Raw genomic sequence first — 23,214 nt, forward strand, 5'->3', positions numbered from 1 at the left:
CTAAATAGAGTATAGTACTACAAAAGAATCATAACAAACAGACTAACTTTATTATCTATGTGTGTCACGCACGCAGCTACGATTGAATTTGGGTAGTTAGCCAAACGTCATTGTACTTTCATAGTGTGCGTGTACTTAGTAGCCAATTGTTACTCGACGATGCATTCTCAGCTTTGACAGTTTATCATAAATAATTTAAAAAAATAGACATTTTTTTTTACTTATTAATCCGTCACGAGATGTTTAAAATACGATGGCAATGACTTATAGTAGAATGGAAACCGACACCAAAATTCGATGGCAACATTCGCGTGAATTTAAATCTCGCCTCGGGTGTTAGGAAGCGGTGATTTGTGGTTATTTACCGCGGTTGTTAAGTTTCCATTTTCGACGGCCACTCGTGCGGAATCCGATTCCAATGCGAATTTCGTTTTTAATTTTCAGAATAGGTCTGCGGGACCCTTCATTGTGTTACACGTAACGACTATTGTTCGCATTATTCAGAGGCAATTTCGTATTTAAATACCTAGTGGAAGTAATATTCCGATGCGAACTGTGGTTACGTGAAATTGTTGCACTTTGCATTATTATTCAGATTTCCGTAGTGACAAACTCGCTTAAAATTCATTCATATATTTCGTCTAGATTTTAAATTATAATATATGTAATAAGGACAGTGTAAGACGAAGGAGGTATTTTATTTTATTATGTTGCTGACAAGTATCAGTCCCTTCGTCAATACAGTACCGACTTACTTAAAACGTTGTTTAGTTAAAGACATATTCTTTATTCATTCTGACATATTTGATTTTACATTTGTAAGAAGAAGACGGAGCATTATTTATCCAATCACCGTCAAAATAATATTTATACGTAAGGTCACATAATCTATATACAAAAAGAATCTCTGTTTCAGTTAGTCATGCTAAAACTTAATAATGACTTTTACCGTTTTCATTCGGTTTTATTTTTAAATTTTTTAATACTTTGTAGAAAAAGTTAAAATATTTGGAAATTGAAGAGCGTTTACTCGGGTTTTCTAATAGGAACTGCGAGCCAAAATCATCAGTAACTTAAACAAAAAATACTATACAAACGTTTTAATAGGAACAATATATATTTTTTTTTAATATTCTTAACAACTAACTTATCAGCACTCTGTCGGATCAGCTAGTATTCTTTTTTTTTATGATATTTATAGGCGGACGAGCAAATGGGCCACCTGATGGTAAGTGGTCACCACCGCCCATAGACAATGGCGTTGTAAGAAATATCAACCATTCCTTACATCACCAATGCGCCACCAACCTTGGGAACTAAGATGTTACGTCCCATGTGCCTGTAGTTACACTGGCTCACTCACCCTTCAAACCGGAACACAACAATACGAAGTACTGCTTTTTGGCGGTAGAATATCTGATGAGTGGGTGGTACCTACCCAGATGGGCTTTCACAAAGCCCTACCACCAAGTAAAATACATTTTTTATTTTCTATATTTTTAAGCTGTCGATATGCACACTGATATATACCTACTCATTGCGGGAAAATGTTAGATTCACTTATAATTTCAAGTTGTGAAATAAAACGACTATAATAATAAACGATCATATAAAAATTCTAAAATCTTTTTAAAATATATAGTTCTGTACGTTACGAATTCTTGAATTTGGAACAAGTATTAATAATAATGTTTTCTAAGTGGTATGCTCTCAATTTTTTTTTCTTCACAAAAACAGTTTAATGTGGATTTAATACGTTTACCAAAAAGTTTGTATATGATATCATCGAACATCAATTATCGAATTTTTAATTTAAAAAAGCGGGAAAATCCCTTCTTCAATATAAACCGAATCAAAGTTATCTAGATTCGGAACGCGTAATCCAATCAGAACGTCAACGAGACAATCCGTCGGACGGAGGCGTATTTTCAAAAACCCTTTTGTTCAAACAAGCTGCCATGAGCAAGCGTACCCTTCTGACTGCTTCGTTGGGAATTCAGTCGCGAAGCACAAGCGATGTGGAAATAAATCACTGTGCTATGAAAACGCTGCGTTTTTGAATGCTTTTATTGTTAGTTATTTAGTGTTAAAATATCCATGTATCAAAATCCTAATAACTAGATCTAGATTATATATATACTGTTACATAAATCTTTATGTATTTCTCGGGTTCAACTCTGACGATATCTTATTTATTACTAACGTTTCGATGGTACATTTTTTTTTATTACTTAAAACTTAAAACAAAAAGTATTATAATACATTCGTATTAAATCAATACGTCAATTCGATATTGAGCACACGCTGACTTCGTCCCTGTTTGATCACATAATATGTTATTATTTATTTTAGTTACAATTATAGATTACAATGCGATTCAAATACCAACATGACTGACCTCGCGCCATCTTGTGTCATAGTTTTTAAAACTAATTATGAGTTCCATAGATTTGGTTTTTTTTTTTGTTTTATAAATAAGTATATAAAAATGGAATTAAATGACAGTTGACATATTGCGGTCTTTTGAGGTCATTGACGTTCATCCATTGTACACTACCTTATTATCAACTAATAACTACTACTAACTACTATTTAGCAGTATTACCAACATTATCATACAAATAATCCTGATTTCATCGCAGTAGCACTTTTTAATAAATTTGTCGTATTGTAAAATATATTGAAATTAAAAAAAAAACGCTACGATTTTCTAGATAGTGCGTTGAAAACTAAAATTTGCATAGCGTTCTCCAAGAAACCGGTAGACTTAAAATTTAGTAAATTTACTAAACCTAGGTTCGAACTGATTTACGATTCCTCTGAAGGCGTCTGTCATAGAATATTTTAGAGGGCTCAAATGCGATAAATAAAAAAGATTGTTTAAAATGCATTAAATCAATCCTAATTTTTACCTGCTTATTAGCATATCAAACATCAAATCATATCTTCATTACAAATAGTCCACGAGAATTATCTTAGCCTTGGCTAAATCATTAGTAGGTCAATAATTTTCGCTGATCATTGTCAATATGAGGTGTAGTGGTTCGAAGCCGATCATTTGTTTCCATTTTTGCCAATTGATTTTATGACAAACGTTTCTGGAGAACTTGCTTTTCCTAAAAATGGTCCTTCGAGCCGGATATAAACCGACTACTAGATGATCGGCCTTAATATGGTATATGATGGATTTTTGAACCGAATTTAATATTTTTTAGATAAGTCTCCAAACATGCAAAATCCTAAGTCTTATTATCTAAATATTTTAGAATGAGTCTTTAATGTTTTTTGAAGTTTTAATCTATGGCAGTCTCAACCTGTATATTTGTTTTTGTACGCAAATAGATCCGCAAATTCGTCTTGCAGAATATTAAATGACACAAAACAACTCTCAACACGTCTGGCTTCAGCATAAAAAGATCAGATAAATAAACATTGAGACTACTTACTCTGACTTTATGGTATTATTTTTTAACTAAATATGTAATTATAGGATTATAAATGTGAATCTGCGTGCTCCAACGACTCCCAAAGCTCAAGATCCCTATTCTGAGTCAGCTCAGCCAAGAACCATGTTTGTCTTGTGAAATCATTCACCTCATGCTCGATGGTGATGGAAAATTTATTGAAGGAATCGGGTCCACCAAATCATACTGGACTCATTTTTTTACAATGTTAAGCAATTATTCCGCAACTTCAAGTCTAATTGAAAACATATTCAAAATATTACAATGCAGATTTACTTGGAAATAAAAAAACAACTGTCAAGTCCTTTTGCGCATTACATATTATTATTTTTTCCATATTCATATAACATCCTGTTTATTCGCACAAAATCGTATAACCAATTCACGTATCTATCTCACAGCGATAAGACTTAATATTGTGTGTATTTTTATAAATTGTAGATCACGCATGTGTGGTTGTATTCTGTTACGAGTGTTTTAATAAAACAAAGGTTTGTTTTGTGTCAAGTTATTTCAAAGTACATACGTTATTTACCATTGTGTTCTGAATTTTAATTTGATATATTTTATATTTGATGGCAATTTGCAAATAATATGGAATGTAACTTCGTGACATACAAAACAATCAAATGTTGGTTAATTTGAATACCTTCAATTGGTAGAAGGGTTTTGTGCAAGCTCGTCTGGGTAGGTACCACCCACGTATACATTCTACCATCAAACAGCAATACTATCTTTGTATTCTTGTGATAAATATTGTGTAAACAAGTAAAGGAAACCTTGTAACATATGGAATTCGTATTTGTTGATTTCCATGCGGGGTCAATAATACTTCAATTATTGTATTCCATAATGTATGTAACTGGTTGTCAAAAAAGAGTATCTACTGATTTTCTTGCTTGTTCTGATAGAAACTACATTCCAAGCCGGTGGTAGCTGTAAATTTAATTTTATCATGTAATATGATTTTTTGTTCCGGTTTGGAGTGAATGAGTCAGTCACTACAGGCATAGAGATATAACATCTTAGTTCTCGAGTTTAGTGGTACATTGGCGAAGTGAAAGAGTAATGTTTCTTAGAGTGAGCATGATTTATTCCTCCACGATACTTTTCGACCAATATACTTTGCCAGTCAGCCTAAATATTAAAAAAAAACTATGGTAACGCTTTGTTCAGGCTTGAATGGGTGTTTGTTGCTGTAGTAGTAGTGTATATGTTGCTATACTTACCAAGTGTTCGATTCTGGAGCCATCGTTTTCAATATAAATTAACGCCTTATAAAAACCTATTGTATATGGGCGATCCGAAAGCCCTGTGTTAAACTCGATTCAATAAATTCTAAGGGAGCTAATTGAAATAGTCTATTAAGGGAAATACTTTTACATATTAATTATTTATATTAAAATATCTTTGTTCAATAAAGAAGCCTTACACTCAGGTACTTATTTCTTTGGTTCGGAAAAGAAAAGTTCCAGCTAACTACTGATCGGTTTTTTTTTGTTTAATGTTATAATTAATTAAAATTTCAAATGAAAAAAATGTATTGTCTAGACGTTCGTGTCATTCCCAATACTTGTATTGGCAGAAATAAAGAAGAAAATCTAATAAATGTTGGAACTTATTTCTCTATGCGCTTAGTCGAGTTCCGACTGGTGGATACAAGCGTACGATGTACCATTATCACCTTGCATTAGATGAATTATACAAACACATGAAAACGCAGTTGTGCCTGCCCCCGGGCCATCTCAGTCTAGCAAACACTAATGTAATCACAAGAACTACCGCTAACGTCGCTACCCGCGGGGACAATCAGGGGTACAATGCACAAATGAGATCAAAATAAAAATCAAATTAGGCAGTTATTGCATAAAGAGTCGCCGACCCTCATTGCGTCGGTGAGGGTCCGCTAATGTAATCGACTTCAACCCAACATACTACTCGATTTGACGAAAATATTTTTATAGCTATAATTATTACTTATAAAATAAATGTATTCTTTTGTAGATGGTTCTTTAATGTTTATGACTTATGATGTATATGCTTTGGTATTTTTATATATATTTTGTATACCAAGTTGAGAATGTTTAAAGCACTTTTAGGTTTAATAAATAGATAATAGTTTTCTTTCATTAATTCATAATAAAAAATATTCTAATTTGAGACATAATAACGTAAATACTAGCTATACTTACGGCTTTACCTGCGCGAAAATTATAAAACTTGACACAATGAACACAAACCGTCACTCCAATTTTTACCGTCTAAAGGGGTGAATTGAAAAAGCTAGTACTACTACCAAACTTGAACTATCACCATACCAAATTTCATGTAAATCGGTTCAGCGGTTTCAGTATGAAGAGGTAACAGACAGAGTTACTTACGCATTCATAATATTAATAGAGATCATTAACATAAAAAAGGTACCAACAGAAAGATATATGAAAATATATTTTTTTTATAGTTCGCTGGCATCACTATAATTTAATTTGATTGTCTGAATAAACAATAACATACATTAGTTTATGATTAAATCATTATGTTGATGACAGATATCGGCCGCAGCTGCATGATAAACAAAAATGCCAACTATGTAAGAAATACTATATTACAGTATAATATACAAAACCAAATGTACTTATTTCCTTACTTATAGACCGATGAGACGTCTCCAAGACGACTGTAGTCATATACGAACTTTAGGTAAGTTAATAAATTAACCCGGAATAAAACTTTAAACCTTATGATCTCCGAACAACCTAGCCACTAGACATAAACAAACATAATATTTACACAATAATTACACCCTGAACTATGGAAGACGAAATGCTAATTACAAAACAATAAAACCATTTTCAAGTTGCTAGTACAACAATTGTTACGTTCACAAAATACGTTTCAAAATTATTAAAACCTCATATAGTATTATATCTGTATTAATATTAAATTATTTCATACCAAATCCCATCTCATTCCCATAAAAAGCAAATTCAATCCGACTTCCAGCCACGAAATGAAATTACAACAATCGGTATCCCCATTGTGGATCCATAATGAATTTATAGAGAAATTTATCAAACAATGATATACTAGAAATGACTACATATTCAATGACAATAGGCTGGAACGGATGGACTTATATGGCAATGTTTGAAATGATTTCCTAATTTGACGTAATGTTCATTTATTGCTGTATATAAATGTCATTTAGGAGTCTACTATTTAAATAACGTTTTACCACTGATGAGAATGAAAGAAATCTGTGTTTAACCGAACACCCGCTATGCAATGTTTAAAAATTTGATAAAGATTTATTTCATATTTATTTAACAAGGGCTTAACTACAAATGAGAACTAAAAATAGTTGCTGTACCTAATATCAAGCACGTGTGAAATGGTGGCAAGAATTAAATCAACAGCATCTATATTTTTGTCATAAATAATTCTACTAACAAAATATATTTCGTTTGTTTGTTGGTTAGTGTATATACCTACTGATGTTTTCTGTATGATTGTTTAATAATCACGCCCAACATATGATTATAATTTTGATATATCTGTCGAATATATCATTTAATAATATTAGTAAATAAATTAAAAATACAATATTGATATTATTTATTACATAAAATATCAAGATTATAATATTCAAAATATATTATTACAAGTTTAAAGTTAACACTAACATAACACATCTAGTCGTACAACGTATTGTTAAAAAGGGGGGACAAGGAGGGGGTAAAGACAATGTGGAACTAGCAGTTGTAATCAGGTTAGCGAACAATTTGCCTCTCCGCCCATGCATGATGTATGACGGTACAACCGACCCAGCTTCTCTGCGATTGATTTTTTCAAGTCCGCTTGTAGTTTTGGGTTGAATGTATTAATGAAAATAACGAACATTTGTTTCGATGGCCGTTTTAAAAAACTTTTGTTTTGTTTTTTTTTTTAAACGATCGAAGCTAAAATGCTTTTAAGCCATTTTTATCATGATAATATTTTTATTTTATTGAAGTACCTGGGCGAGTTCGGTGACCTTTATACGTTTGAATTTTTTAATTTAAAATAATTCATGAGTTACAAGGAATATAAAAGATTTTTAAATGCGATCAGATAAATTATATGGATGAGACCTTCTCAAAGCTCCATTTTGCCCAATCCCATGATTGTTACAAAATATCTATACTCAAGGGTTCTTTTATAATTCAATTAACAGTATTTTTAGTAGCAATAAACAATTTCTCAATAACTAGGTCTGTAGTTACAGTATTAGTGTATATACTCGTATATAATAATTATTTTGTTGTTGAACAATAATTGCAATTTCAATTTACATACAAATTGTTCTAAGATTGCTATTGTTTTTAAATCTATATAGTCATATTGATTCAATTGAATTTAAATTCTGTTCAGACTCACAGTTCTCTGTTCAAGTCACTTTAAATTCACCAGTTAGTCGGCTACGACTCGTGTGAACGCAGTTTAATAGAATGGCTGCACAAAAAATAATATCGACTCAGTAAAATTTGTCGTCAAAAAATAACAATGACATACTTCATTAACGTCAAACTGTCGTTAATCCGTTTCGATAAAGACGTCGTGTTGTCAAATGCGTTTAATCCCCGGAGCGTGCGCGGCGTCTGCGACCCTGCGCTTGCATCGTTAATAATTGTTACTTAATATATCTTAGGCAGAATTGGAGTGTCATCCGTTTGTCATGATTGCTTCATACAGAATATAAAAGATACTAGATAGCGAATGGATCTGCTGGCTCTTATTAAAAAACTTTGAACGTGGATGATTCGCTCTGTGTCAATTACATTGGAAATTAATTTAATTTCGTTTTATAATAGTCTTAGGATATTTCATACAATCTTTACAAGGGCGAAAAAAATATATTTTGTAAAAAAAAACTTTAAGTAATCTTTTCGTACATGTTTATAATTTATTATAACTATAATGTTACTATACATATATAACTATATCATATATTAAATAAAATATAAATATACTATGAAGCAATATATGATATCATAAAAAAACAAACAATAAATATTAATCCTAAATATAAAACACTTTCTCACATAAAGAAACATTTATAACAATAATCGAATCTATTATACAGTTGAAATATTATATATCGTGTTGGCACGCGACTTTTAATGGTTTAATTCGTGTATTAAAGGACAATGGATATAAAAAATCTGCTATGGAACTCTGATATCATAATCAAAATATGACATTGGGGGGACTTGATAGGGACTGTTGTTTGTTTGTGAATGATATTTTATGAAATTGATAGCTCATTTTATCGTTATTATTTAGGGATTTAATTTTTGAAGTGTTGCTATTTTTATGTTTGCTTAAATTACTATTTAGTTTTATGATGTATGGGGTCTGAGTTTTTTAATTATTATAGATATTTGTCTTTGGGATTTTAATATCTATTAAAGTGTGTATTTAGATCAAATATTACAATAATTCAATGAGATATTCATTTTTAATCTATTATAAATATAATTAAATTATTACGTATATTATTTAGCAGCTACTTAGGTATTTTAATTTTTTAAAAATTTTCAAAATAGTTCTCGATTTATTTTCGGAATCCCTTAAATCGTTCCCACAATGGTTTCCATTGAGAGCAAGTCAGCACCAGACGCCACTTCGACATTCGCACGCCGAAATAAAAAAATCGACAAAAAACGCGACCAACACGTGCCGGAGAATTATTCGATAACCGTCGGGGGCGGTATTTAGATCATTGACGACAACCCTAATTTTACTATTTACACATACATTCAAAACTCAACCTTACGTTTCAGAAAAAAGAATTCAATTTCACAAATCATCGCTTACTTTGATCGGTTGTTCCAATGATTATGGCAATTGAACCTTTTGCTATAACGATAAAGTTTAAATTGGTTTGATAGTTACGGGTTGGTTTCACTCAATAGGGCTGTCAGAAGATTTCTCTATTTATTGGTGGGAAAGGCCGCGTGTCAGATCTAACACCAGTTTTAATATTTTCGATCACGTGCCTGACACGCGCAAGCCTTTGGTAAAAAACTGGACGAATGTAATACGCGTTTTATTGTAGCATTCTACTAGTAATGTCATGGCTTTCTCCGTCGATATTTTTTGCGGTTAATGGTATGAGCGTTGGCTTATATGTAATTAGTTGCGAATTGAGTGATTCTGAATGGAAAATTAACGATGTGGAATTTACAGTAGTTTAAATTGAGGCAACGTGAACGATTCTTTGCAATACAATTGTAAAGCGAATTGATTGCGATGTAAATGAATAGCATTAAGAAGAAAAATTTTTGCGTTTTATCACAGAATAATTTAAGATAAGTATGTATTTAATTTGATAAATGTTTAATTACATATGATTTATACAAGTAAATTTGGCTGGGTACTTCTTTCTCATCAGTTTTACGACCAATAAACATAGCAGCGAAGGTGTTTTGTACAGGATATTTTACAGGGTTAGTGAGCCAGTACAGACACATGTATGGGGTAAGGATTCGAATTGCCAAGGTTTGTGAGCACACAGTTCATTGGTCAGTCCATTTGATTGTATACCTTTCTTAAATAAACACTTTAAACTTCAGGTTATTAAGATTTTTTCGACAGATAGATCCAGCGACTTTTTATCGGTTCGACTTGAGATTTGAACCTAGGATCTCGGGATGTACTGCCCTATGCCTAGCCAATATATCAACGAGGTAGTAAATTTTTTGATTACATTTATATTAGTAACTTTAACCGAAGGTTGTGGGTTCAAGTGCAGTCATATGGTTAATCATTAGTAGATGTGATTAATTATAAATAACCACGTGGATGTGTGTCTACGTGTCTACATGTACGTGTAGAATATTCTAGAAACATTTAAAGACAGATTTTTTATGATGACTGCAAAAGTTTGTTTGTATGTCATGTTAGTTACTTGATTTATGTTGTACATTGAATATTTCAGTATATTCATTAAAAAACAAAACTTAAATAACTCCAATATATTTATTGGTGAATAGGTCTTTTAAGATTTGTTACTACTGGCGCCATCTCTTGGCGAACGGAGGAAATATAACATTTGAATAATAAACCACAATTTAATGTATTCTCGTTACAAGATAAATAGATAAATGAAAAATATACGATAAAAGTACGAAAGAACATAGAACTTACATTACCAATATACTACATAATACGTTATGGTATGTGATAATTTAAATGTTAAGTCATAAAAAATATGTCTGTTATCAATTTAATTTATTGTATTTAAAGGTTTTTAAAAAGTTCGATATTTTTATTTAAGTAATTTTTATGTAACTTAGTAGATCTTAATGCCATCTGCACACTCACAAAATAGTTTTTTTCCGTAATTTTATACAATATTATACGTCTTATATACATTTCTTTTATTAACTAGAAGTTATATATACTTTTATTTAAATAACGAATTGCTAAGTAAATAATACTCAAATACTATGTACAATATCTTTGTTATAAGTTTCGTTGTAAATATTATTTATATTATACTAACTATAATACGTTCGTTTTTAAATTCAATCTAATAAATCAAATACATAAAACTTTTAGTGTTACTTAGAACACTTAAAGAACTATATCGAGGCTAAGACTATTAACGCCATCTATTGCTATAAACTCGCACTACCCCTGTCGCCCCTTAGGACTTATTTCCGTTCACGTGTCGATCACAATACGATATGACAGCGATATTAAAACGATATAATAGGCACGTCATCGTCATATCATAATATCGGATTATTTACATTACACTCAGGAAATTGCTTTCTACAAATCTTAGTAGGGATTCAAATAAATTTGCAGAAAAAATTACTAATTTACTAAAATTTATTAAATGATTATTAATATTTTTTATTAAGGATTTGTTTAATTATTTTAAGAAACAAATGTTTCGCTTGCTTTATAAACTACTTGAGCCGAGATGGCCCAGTAGTTAGAACGCGTACATCTTAACCGATGATTGCGGATTCAAACCCAGGCAATCACCACTGAATTTTCATGCCCTTAATTTGTGTTTATAATTCACCTCGTGCTCGGCGGTGAAGGAAAACATCGTGAGGAAACCTGCTCGTGTCAAATTACAACGAAGTTCTTCTATATGTGAATCTATCAAGACGCACCTCCTCCCGCTCCTCTTCTCAAAAGGAGAGGAGAACTTAGCCCAACAGTGGGAAAATATCAGGCAGTACATTTTTATACACTACAGAAAGGCAGACGTACAAGAACGGGGCTCTTCCTTATTGTCCCTAGCTAAGTTGGGCAATCCATCACTGCGTCTACCGAGGCCCTTTTTCTATTTTTATCAGAAAAAGAGGTTTTTAAGGCCTAGACGTACAAATGGGCTATTATACGTGGTCACCACCGCTTAAAGACTCACATCGTCGTATATAAACGGTTACCATACTCACCATTTACCCAACCACCAATATCAATACAAAGCATTCCGTTTCACAATATTATATTAGCCCTGGGCCCTTTATTCTCATATAATAAGCGAAAGATACTTAGAAAAATATCTAAATATTCTTAGTAAGTAAGTAGTAGTTCTAATTAGTTAAGTAGGCTTTTAAAACCACTTAAATCTCATTTTGCAGAATTATATTGAACGTAAAGCTACCACCGGTTTAGAATTTAGATTCAACTGAAAAGGACCGGCAAGCAACTCAGTAGAAAAGTTAAAGAAAATAAAGTTTCTTTTCAAAAATATTTAATTAAAATTCATATTATTGCTTATAACTACATTACTATAACTTCAGGAGAATAGAAAATTTCAATCCGAATCAGATAGCGGGATAATTTCCTGAAAAAGTAAAAGAGATATATATTAACACAAAATCACATTACAATAACCGATATTTGATTGTCTCGGCCAATATAAATCGCGCTTCAAGCGGATTTCGCCATTTCTATACATAATAATTGTATAAAATAATTAATAAGACACACGTACTTCAAACTTTTCTATAAATATATCGGAGTCTTCAGACGGAGGCGGCTGCTCAATATTGTCCACTGATGTGATCTGAGGACCTTAATAAATATAATATTAAAAGTAAATGATCAAACATTAAATAAAACTTTCATTAAATAAATCATCTATGTTCTCAAACATAACGAGATGATTGATAATTAAAGTTGTATTAAATTTTACATCGCTATGCGTAAAGTATAGCCATGATGTTAATGTTATTAACTGATATTTTATCTTTTTAGTTTAATAAACATGATTTTAAAATAGTTGTTATTATACAAAAGAATCAAACAGTTGACTCGTTCAAAGTTCATACATACATGGTTCTTTAATTTCTTTATTAAATTTGATAATTCGTAAGGCGAATGTTCTAGAAACGCTGAAACTGTTAATCTTAGATTGTATAATATTAACATCAACAATTTATTCTGACTTCAAATTCGTCATTTAACCTTTGTAATATTTAATCTTCTCCTAATAAGTTTAGTTTATAAAAAATATATGTATTGTGAGTTCACTTAAACTCAATTGGAATATCCGGACAAAAAATAGCTTCAAATGTTTTACTCAAAAGTCTTTACTTAGAAGCGAGAGACGTTGTTACCTCACAGACATGTTTTTTTTTTCGAGTATTTACGGAAATCGTTAACAATTGTGATGACGGAAGTAACACACCAAAACTTTTTGAATTGTACTCATAACCAAATTCTTACCGAGTGGAATGCATCCGATGGGCTCGAAGAGATCAAGAGAGATGAGGTCGAGAGGCGACGAAGGCGCAGGTGAGTAAGAGCGACCTGGAATATTCAAAATGGTAAGAGGAATAACTTACTGTTGCTCGCTCAGATTATTTATTTATTTATTTATTTATACTTTATTGCACCCAAACTTAAAACTAAAAATTACAATATTGAAACAAAAAGTTGCATGAGGTGCAACAGGCGAGTTACATGACACTCCTCAGCAGTTCTACTTCCCGTCATCAATACTTTCAGTTCTAAGTGTAGCTTATTACAGTCAACTTCTAGTCGTTGAGGCGCTCATATGCAGAAGATTACAACAAGTGAAGATAACATAACATATATACATATATGTTATGTTATTCATGATTACATATTAATATACAAATAGCTTGACCACTATCTCTAGAACCGTTGTGCATATTCGGATGCTCAATGATTGTAGCGAGCCTCGTCAGTGAAGCGAACATTGGCAAGAAAGACAGAGTATTTCAATAGTTGTTAAATTATTTTATTAAAAAATAATTAAATTAACGTAGTATCAGGGCATATTTTCGCAAGTGACTATCTCTACTCATTCATTAAAGTAGTAACGTCCCTACATCAAAACCTGTATATCGGCGATCCCTAAGACCCAGTCTAAGACCCCGTGCTTAACATAAATACAGACAGACAAAGAATACAAGACCAAGATTCCGGAGAGTGAACCAACATCAAGCCAATACAATATTTATCATAATTCATTCAAAAACATTAAGCATTTACTTACTAGTTCTTATATTATGTTCATTTAAATTGAGATCAAGGCGACGCAGAGGTTCAAGGGGAGGAAGGTTAGTGGGGATAGAAGGCCCGGCAGAAGCAGCACATGAGTTTTCTTTCTGTTCTCCTCCTATAACACATGCTTTATAATAAATAGTCATTTAAATCTCTATGAGGATCTTAAATTAAAATCTAGTACTGGTGACGATTTTTTATTTTTTTTAAAGTATTTGAATGCTTCACACACTCACAGGTGACAAAAAAATAGGACACTGCATGCTAAGAAAACTGCATGTTTCGAATAATGCTCGGATGTGTACAAGCAATGTGACTAAATTGTATGTTTGAATAACCATTAAAACTCGATTAGATTCGAGCTTATAAATAGATTTTTATCAATAATGTTCAATGCAAAATTTGAACAAAATACTAATAAAATTTAAAAAATAGCATAAAAATATATTAATTCAATAATATTATTTTTCTTGCAGAAAATTTACCATTAGAAGACAGAGTGTTATGATACACATGGTGTGGTTCCTCAACAGACAACTGCAGCTTTCCTCCGGGTCTGATCTTGGGCACTACAGTCGCTACCACTGGTACTCGAATCTGAACAGCACTATTTACTTCTGACGTTGTAGCTAGAGCGACTTCCTGTATTGATGGTTTATTTATCGCTTTAATAAAGTAAGCGTCTGATGATTCAGAAATCTTTTCTCCATATTCCAAGTCTATCAGATATGTAGTTGCACAAGACAATGGGCCACCTGATGATCAGTGGTCATGATGGTCATCTATAGACACACCATACAACACCAATGCGTCATCAACCTTGGAAACTAAGATCTTACGTCCCTTGTGCCTGTAGTTACACCGCCTCACTTGCCCTTCAAACTGGAACACCACAATACTAAGTATTGTTGTTTGATGGTAAAATATTTGAAGAGTGTATGGTACCTACATAGACGGACTTGCACGAATTGTATAATCTAGATCAAGGATAACTAGTATGGTTGCAATTATGAAGTACAAGTCAGTCTGAATATTAAAAAATGGACACGTGTTTCATACGCTTAGTCGAGTTTGGAATTACAGAAGATAATTATAAAAAAATACTCCCTTGTTTTGGTGAAAGTGACAAAATTTATTGAGTAAATGTGTAATCTTAATCTTTCCAGTCATACGCCCAAAATGCTTTGTAAATTCTCATAGCAAGAAGAACATGGGAGACAATGAAGATGCTGTTGCTTTTTTAAATATTGCTATTACCTGAGTATGAGCTGCTATATCCTCATTGTTCAAAACAATTTTCCCACCAATCTTTAAGTCTTCGGCTGTAGCAGGTACCAGCATCTAAAAATACAGTATTGCGAAAACTAAAATTAAGACATTTCATCGATTTAAATATTGTATTTGAATTATAATGATGCAGCATTCCATACCTGTTTTCCTCCAGGCAGCTTTGTATCAACGACTTTAACAAGAACAGGAGTTCCATTATCCGATTTCAGTAAAGCGAATGGAGTTTGTCTCGTTGCGAGGGCTATTCCCATATGGTAAGTATTTATAGGGTCTACGATCACACCGTTACTGCCCCATGGAGATTCGTTCCATAAATCACTCGACACCGATGAAAGCCTTGATGCATTAAACTGGATTGGTTTGGGCCATATTGATATTGCCTGATCGGGTGGTAAATAAGGCCCCACAGATGATGATACTTCACACTGATCAGACGGTGGTCTTGAAACGATAAAATGTATGATCAAAAGATAGTTTTGTAATTATTTGAATAATATACTAGCTGGAACTGTGGCTTTAACCGTTTGAAATTCATATAATTTTATCTATAGCACACAACCACAAAAAGAGGAGTTTACTAAAAAAAATGTAGGATATGTCCTTATCCGGGACTCAAAATTTAATCCAAATAGCATCAGTGGTTTAAGCATTAAGAGGTAACAAAAAGTTACTTTCGGATTTATAATATTAGTATAGATTTATAATATACTTAAATTATTGATACCAGCAACCTAGTATTTCTTTACTATACCATGATTGACTAATGATTCGTGTTGCACGGTTATTATAAACATGCTTCAGCTTGCTTTATTAAAAACTATGACTGTCAAGAAAAAATATTAATTTTACATAGAGACCAAGATTTTCATTATAGTACTCACCTCGTCAAATCCGTTTGTGTTTCCGTAGCTGATAGAATTGGTACGCGTGGAGCGTTTCGACTCTTAACTGTATTTACATTATTTTCATCGGGGTGAGCCTGTTTGGGTATGACATGTTTAATTTACGTTTAGACACAAAGCAGAGAATGGAGAAATTCAATTGGTTCTTAAAATTCTAACCATATATAATATAATTTGGTAAGAACTAAAAAAACAGAAATGAATCATTTCTTTCTTTCTTTCTAAAATATGGACGACTGAGTAACGCATAAAGAAGGGAGAATATTGCTTGGTGGCAAGGTTCAAGCCCGTCTGGGTAGGTACCACCCACTCATTAGATATTCTACCACCAAACAGCCATACTTAGCATCGTTGTGTCCCGGTTTGTTGAAGAGTGAGTGAGCCAGTGACTACAAACTCAAGGATCATAGCATCTTAGCTCCCAAGCTTGGTGGCACATTGGTGTAATGTAAGGAACGGTTATTATTTCTTACAGTGACAATATCTATGGGTGGTGGTGACCACGTGTAATGTAAGGAATGATTATTATTTCTTAAAGAGACAATGTCTATGGGCAGTGGTGACCGCTTACCATCAGATGGCTCATTTGCTCGTCCGCCTAGATATTTAATAAAAAAAAAAAGAAAAATGGTTAAAGATTAATGATGATAATGATGAATAGATTAGTTTAAATTAATAATTTCACACTGAGAACAAATTTCCAACTGTACCTTATTCTTATGACACACGAGATTGGACTGCTGATTGAACCCTTTCATACAGATATTGCATCGATACGGACGCTCGTTGGTGTGAGTGAAGAGATGATTACGAAGGTTGCCTGTGAAGTAAATAAACAAATTCAACTTTGAAATAAATACTTTTATTTTCCTTTAATACGTTTTATATGCCATATAATTATGGTTATACAAATAATACGACCAAACACACAATTGCTAGTATCATTTGCAAATGATGTACCGTTGGAAATGGAGCTCCGTTTGCATTTTATTTATTTTTAGTATACTAGTTAAGAAATTAGTGTATTAAAATACTAGTTTCTTCGCCCTCTCTCACGCGTATGCGATGAATTCTTATAATTTCAGAGGTCAGGTGTTAGATATTCTATGTATTTTTTGTAACCTTTACAACTTGTATACAAAACTTAATGATGATCGGTCAAGTTTAAAACGTGAAAAAGTAACAAAAAAAAAAAAGAAACCCACTTCTGAATTTATAAGCGACGAATACACTAGGGGAATACTTTGTCCCGTAGCATGAAACGCAATACTCAATCAACGTGACGCTGCAACCTGGCTCAGCAACATGTCCCGCAACATTAGACGTGACGCGAAACATGTTGCTTGTCCGCTCCAAGAGCTCCGAGCGCATGCGTCCCGCGTCGCTGTCGCGCAATTACGCATAATAATCTCCAGTCGACTCTGGTATGATATATGACACCCTCGGGTGAAATTTCTATAAACACTGATTGGTCTGGCCTACAAAATGTTTCGCGGCATTTTGCTCGGGAACATGCAACTAGTAGTCCTACAGCAAGCTGCTCCATTTGTTCCCTAGTGTATCCGACGCCTTATACGAATATCATTATTGGTATTCACTGGTATTCACTGGTATTCACTGCATCGTCACATTAATGTCAATAAGTATAGGCAATATTGATAAACAAAATGGAATAGGACAGGATAAGGGATAATGTTATAAACCTTTCTGATGGAAGCCTTTTGGACAAATATGACACTTGTATGGCTTCTCGTCGGAGTGGGTCTTGCGATGGGAGATCAGAGTGGATACTCGGTTGAACGTTTTGTTGCAGACCTGATTAATATATTCCATATAAATCTAGTTATTATTGCCTCGTTAGTCTAGTGGCTTGGTATAAGGCCACTGATCCGAAGATTTTGGCTTTAAGCTCCCGGTTGTCAAGATAAAAAGTTATTGGTTTGTTTTAAAAATTATCAGTAACAGCCGAGCCTCAGAAAGCAAGTCCTGCGCCTGAACTCTTCCGGGTCGGGATGGAAAATTAGACAAGCAAATCAGTCTTCCCATTGGATTACGATAGCAATGGAACTCAGAGTGCGTGTTTACGCACATAATTGTGCACAAATAATATGTCCTGCGTTAGTGACTGGTCTCTCATGAGATCAGCCACCGTGACCGAAATCGGGCAGGACAATATCAGTTAATGCTGATTCTATTGATTGCTGATAAAATTAAAGATATTAACTTTGTTTTGCTCTGTTCCATTTTGGTAGATGTGGGCCATCGTAATAATTATAAGCACAGAGACATGATAATTTAATACCATTGTTGGTGGCACATTAATGATATCAGAAATAATTTTAATATTTATAGTTTCAATGTCTATGGGTTAAGTAGAACACTTAACACGAGGAGAAGTATTTTCTTGTCTGATTTTCTAAATTATAAGAATTTACTATTTGCGTCTGTTTGTTAGAAGACATTTAAATTCAATACAAAAGTATTAGGTACTGTAACAGCAGCATTTTGATTTATTGTAATCATTTATAACGGTGCTTTATTTGTTAAAAAAAGTGCTTTTTGATGTATTTTAATTTTAATTACATCTTTTAATAATACAATACAATGCAATAGGTACGCATAGTCCCCCCTGAAGAGAGCTTCGCCGAGCCACGAGAAAAGTATACCACTGGAGGGGCCTTGGATGCGTTATATCAAAACAATCTTGCAGCCTCACCGATCCGTACCGAAGACTGTCAACGCAGTGCTGGTTTCAGTGGGATAATGTGGGATTCCTACCTATACTGGGAGTAATGACCCACCCGCCTCTAGGCACGGGTACCTCTCTGAAGGATCCCCAACCAGAAAAAAAAGGCATCACAACCATACCTCGCATGCATAAGGTCTTTCCGCAGAATGTATCGCACGGTGCTGACTGAGGGTAGACAGCTGTCGGAAGCTCTTAGAGCATTCATCGCAATGAAAGTTTCGCTCGTCTGTATGCGTTGGGAGATGTCGCATCAAAGTATATTGATGTTGGAACTCCCGACTGCCTGGTGAAGGAAAATTTTGAACTATTTTACTTGTTATCATGACAGTTCTCAGAATCAGACCCGACCGATAGCCCGTTTATTGACTAGATACGAGTACTTATAACACGCTGCGCCGGGATTGGACAGCAACGATTAATGCTTGTAAAACTACGTGTTTTTACTGTACAATCTTTACTATAATTATCCCAACTTAGATGATACAAGTTATCACTAAGTATTTACTTACAGATGCCACACTCCCATAACTTGACAGTCCGTCCGTGTCTCTTGACGTATTTGACGTAGTGATATCTGGAACGTGGATCCGCTTTATCAACCTTATGAGTGGTTCGGCCTTTTGATTGGCTGATCGACTGACCTATAAATTAATCACGTTAAAGTACAAAACTTTACAGATATTTGAATGAAAAATTACTATCGGAAAATAAAACGACAAAATTGTTGAGTTGAGAATTTATCGTAACAGAGACTACAGTCTGTCTCTTAAGTCCATATAATATTAATTATTATTAATGTTTTAATTAAAATTATTACAAATTATATTTTTTGTAAAGGAATTTAAAACGCATGGCATTGACTGGAAGAGAATACCTAGATGTTGATAATTAAGTTCTTCATAAACCAAGATTGCTGGTGATCAATAAAGTGGATCATCAACAGCAAAAGGTCGTAAAAATCTGCTAAGGACTTATTTTTTACGTTACGTTTTGTTTTAAGATCCTTACGTTTACTTAGGCCTAGTTATTGCGCCGACTTCAAATAAACGGGATGACAAGCGAATCATGATATTGTGCTTTGTGTTAGTTAAAGCCGAGATGGCCCAGTGGTTAGAACGCGTGCATCCGAACCGATGATTGTGTGTTCAATCTTAGGCAAGCAACACAGAACACGCTGTTTATAATTCATCTCATGCTCGGCGGTGAAGGAAAACATCGTGAGGAAACCTGCAAGTGTCTAATTTCAACGAAATTCTGCAACATATGCATCGCATTGGAGCAACGTTTTGGAATACCTTCTCCTCAAAGGGAGAAGAGCCTTCGCCCAGCCGTGGGAAATTTACAGGCTGTTACTAATAATTTAAAAGCGCAGAGTTAGTGTTAGAATTGTGTGCGATCAAGGGGTCAGGATTTAACCTGCGACTTTCTTATCAGTGAGCGATTCTGCCGTTTAGCTATTAAGACATAATTTTGGATTAGCTCGTACCATTGCCAGTGGACGTTGAAGAAACCGCGTTAGCTTCGACTTGTGACTTCTGAAGAGTTAGTTCGTTTCTCGTGATATCGTAGCCAGAACTCGATGTGTCTTCCTATAAATAATTTAATATGTTTATAACGATACTAGCTGAACCCGCAGCTTTACCCGCGCGAAATTTATAAAACACAAACTTTCAACTACTGCTTTACCCCCTTAGGGGCGGAGTTTCGTAAAATTCGTTAAGCCAAATTTAAAATTTTCTGGGTGTTATATTTTCTGAGATTTCGTGATTAATCATTGAGTGGTATTTCGCTTATATATATCTATATAAATATAGATTATAGTGGATATATATATATATTATAACTAGTAACACGTATAATATATATTAACAGTTTTTACTATTGTTGTATTTAATTTTAGAAAGGCATTACTTTAACTATAGTAAAGTTCAAATTATTTGCATTTAGAATATTTTAATTTTGAAAATTTGTTAATACGTCGAAGACGAATATGTATAGATATATATTATGTTCGATTGAAATCGCTCGACTCGAATCGATTTCATTGTAGGCTTGTTTTTTTTTTTTAATAGGTCTCCTCACAGTATCTGGACAACACCGCCTATTCCATAAATTCCTTATGCGCCAAGTGTTTTGTAATTTTTTTGTTACTCTATCATCTTAACACCATCTTTAAACATCAACCTTAGTAGCGACAACATAACAATTTCTGATACTATATGAAGGTTAGACAAATATTTTTTCATATCTAGATTATTTATAACTTTTTTTCTTTGTGACTACATAAACCAATCCTTCAATATATATTAACGCCAGATAAGATGATAGATGCCAATTATAGCCAATACGTACAACGTAAAAGATTTGTAAAATTAATTTAAATTCTGAATAGTTTTATACCAATTTTTAAATTAAGTTTCTTAATAAAAAAAAACGAATTACTTAAGACAGTTTACATTAAATTATAGATCCTTGATTTTCATCATAGAACAGGTTATTCATTCCCTTCTTAGTTGCCTGTTTCCGTTTCCTGGTTTAGGTATTGTTTTTATATGTTATGTAATAATACGATGTCCACGTAGATCTGATAGATCTTGAAATTGGCTCATTTAAACAATCTCCTCAGTTTTTTAATATACATTAATAAAACATAGTGTATACCAATCAACAGCCAAATAAACAAAAAATAGATCAAGCTCAAGCTTGAATAATCATTATTTACGAAAAAAAAAAATCGTTTTGAACGCCGACGAAACTGTTATCGGAACTTTTGATGTAAAATTAAAATTGATATAATTGTGAAGTGGAATAGTGTTGTATCATAAATAAAGATAATATTAATCAAGAACATATTAGCGCACAGTGTACTTGGGCTATTAGCAAAACGCAAGGAATAAATAAATGTAATGTTTGTCTATCTTCATTCCTGTTTTGATTGGTATAGTCTATAGATCGCTTAAATACAGTTCAGAAGCTATGTTAATAGCCCAATATCAATCTAAGGGCTTATCAATCTAATAGAGGATATTGAGTGTTATGATCACACCTTAATCTCAGTAGTTAGTGCCGCGTCTAGATCCGTTCCGAAGGTGGTCTGCCCCGTTGTACCAAACCCTGGTTCGGAGACAAGAGACGCAATATTTCCGTCTTCCTCGGTCCACGCGAATCTCGCCTGCGGGTCCAGACCCTCGGAGAAGAAGCCATCGCGGAACAAACGGGGAACCTCGAGCTAAATTAAAATATATATCCATCATTAAAACAGATATGGGATAATTTTCATATATTTGCTTAATTATTATTAATAAATTATTAAACAATATATAACGGTGGATTAACTTTATATATAAGGTATAAAGCATGTGCATGTGCATGTGTCGCGTCTTCGTTTATTTTTTAAATATAATTTAATACTTTAATACAATTAGCAAATAACGATTGTACTCAAAGGTACAATATTAAAGCCTCCGTCTTATAATAAACAAAGCTTAACCACAGACAGAAAAGTTACTTTCGAATTTATAATATTAATATAGATTTTATTGTATAAATATAACTTTTGGGTGTAAAATTAAAAAAATATGATTGCCTGTTATTACATACACGGACAAACAGTCTTTTTAATTTGAATGTCTAACGAAATTTGAAATAGTTTTTCTATTTGCACTCCATCGAGACGTTACCTAAATTTCTATAATACGTAGTCTATCTGTACTTCCTTATAAACGATACGTACTTCATTGCGACTAGAATTCGATAGTAATGGTTCGTTTCCCAAATATTTCTTATCATACTTGTCAATTAAACATACTTCTCGAATACTGAAACATGAAAAAAAAATCCCGGATAAGTAAATAACTAAACGATGAATCGAAAAAAACCTAATTTGGAATTCAGAAAATATTCAATTTAATTATTTTGTTATAAAAATAAATTAACATCGGACCTTATTATCTCATCTCCAGGACGCATGAGGCTGCTCTCTTTTATTTCCTCATCAGAGAACATCATTTATTTTTTTATAATTCAATTATTTTTCAACAAAAAACACACGATACACGTCAAACTTTCGTTTTTCCGCAACGTCGTCTATTGTTATTTTGGTCTCTATGGCCACGGATTCGAAATTGGTTTTGTTTTTTTTTTCGAAAATTAAACGGCCATTGACCGGTTTCAAAATTTTTATTCAAATATCGCGTTTGAAATTTTTAAGGTCAACGATCTAATGTTTAATTAAAAAGATTAATTGTTATATTTTATTTATTATTATTAT

The 23,214-nt window shown here is 32.9% G+C and overlaps 1 protein-coding gene across 1 annotated transcript; it reads right to left on the reverse strand.

The window, feature by feature from the left end:
* Positions 1–12,285: 12,285 nt before the first annotated feature.
* Positions 12,286–22,991, reverse strand: LOC113397645 (zinc finger protein 415-like). The gene is made up of 16 exons (XM_064218402.1): positions 22,888–22,991; positions 22,678–22,762; positions 21,991–22,173; positions 20,431–20,533; positions 19,454–19,585; positions 19,064–19,227; positions 17,899–18,010; positions 16,906–17,015; positions 16,175–16,272; positions 15,434–15,734; positions 15,287–15,344; positions 14,489–14,647; positions 13,996–14,118; positions 13,200–13,283; positions 12,466–12,545; positions 12,286–12,315 (listed from the first exon to the last, which is right to left on the reverse strand). The coding sequence occupies exons 1-16, from the start codon at positions 22,950–22,952 to the stop codon at positions 12,286–12,288; spliced, it is 1,887 nt and encodes a 628-aa protein (XP_064074472.1). The 5' UTR covers positions 22,953–22,991.
* Between the last annotated feature and the right edge of the window lie 223 nt (positions 22,992–23,214).

This window comes from Vanessa tameamea, chromosome 22 (genome assembly GCF_037043105.1).
Source record: "Vanessa tameamea isolate UH-Manoa-2023 chromosome 22, ilVanTame1 primary haplotype, whole genome shotgun sequence".
NCBI classification, from domain to species: domain Eukaryota; kingdom Metazoa; phylum Arthropoda; class Insecta; order Lepidoptera; family Nymphalidae; genus Vanessa; species Vanessa tameamea.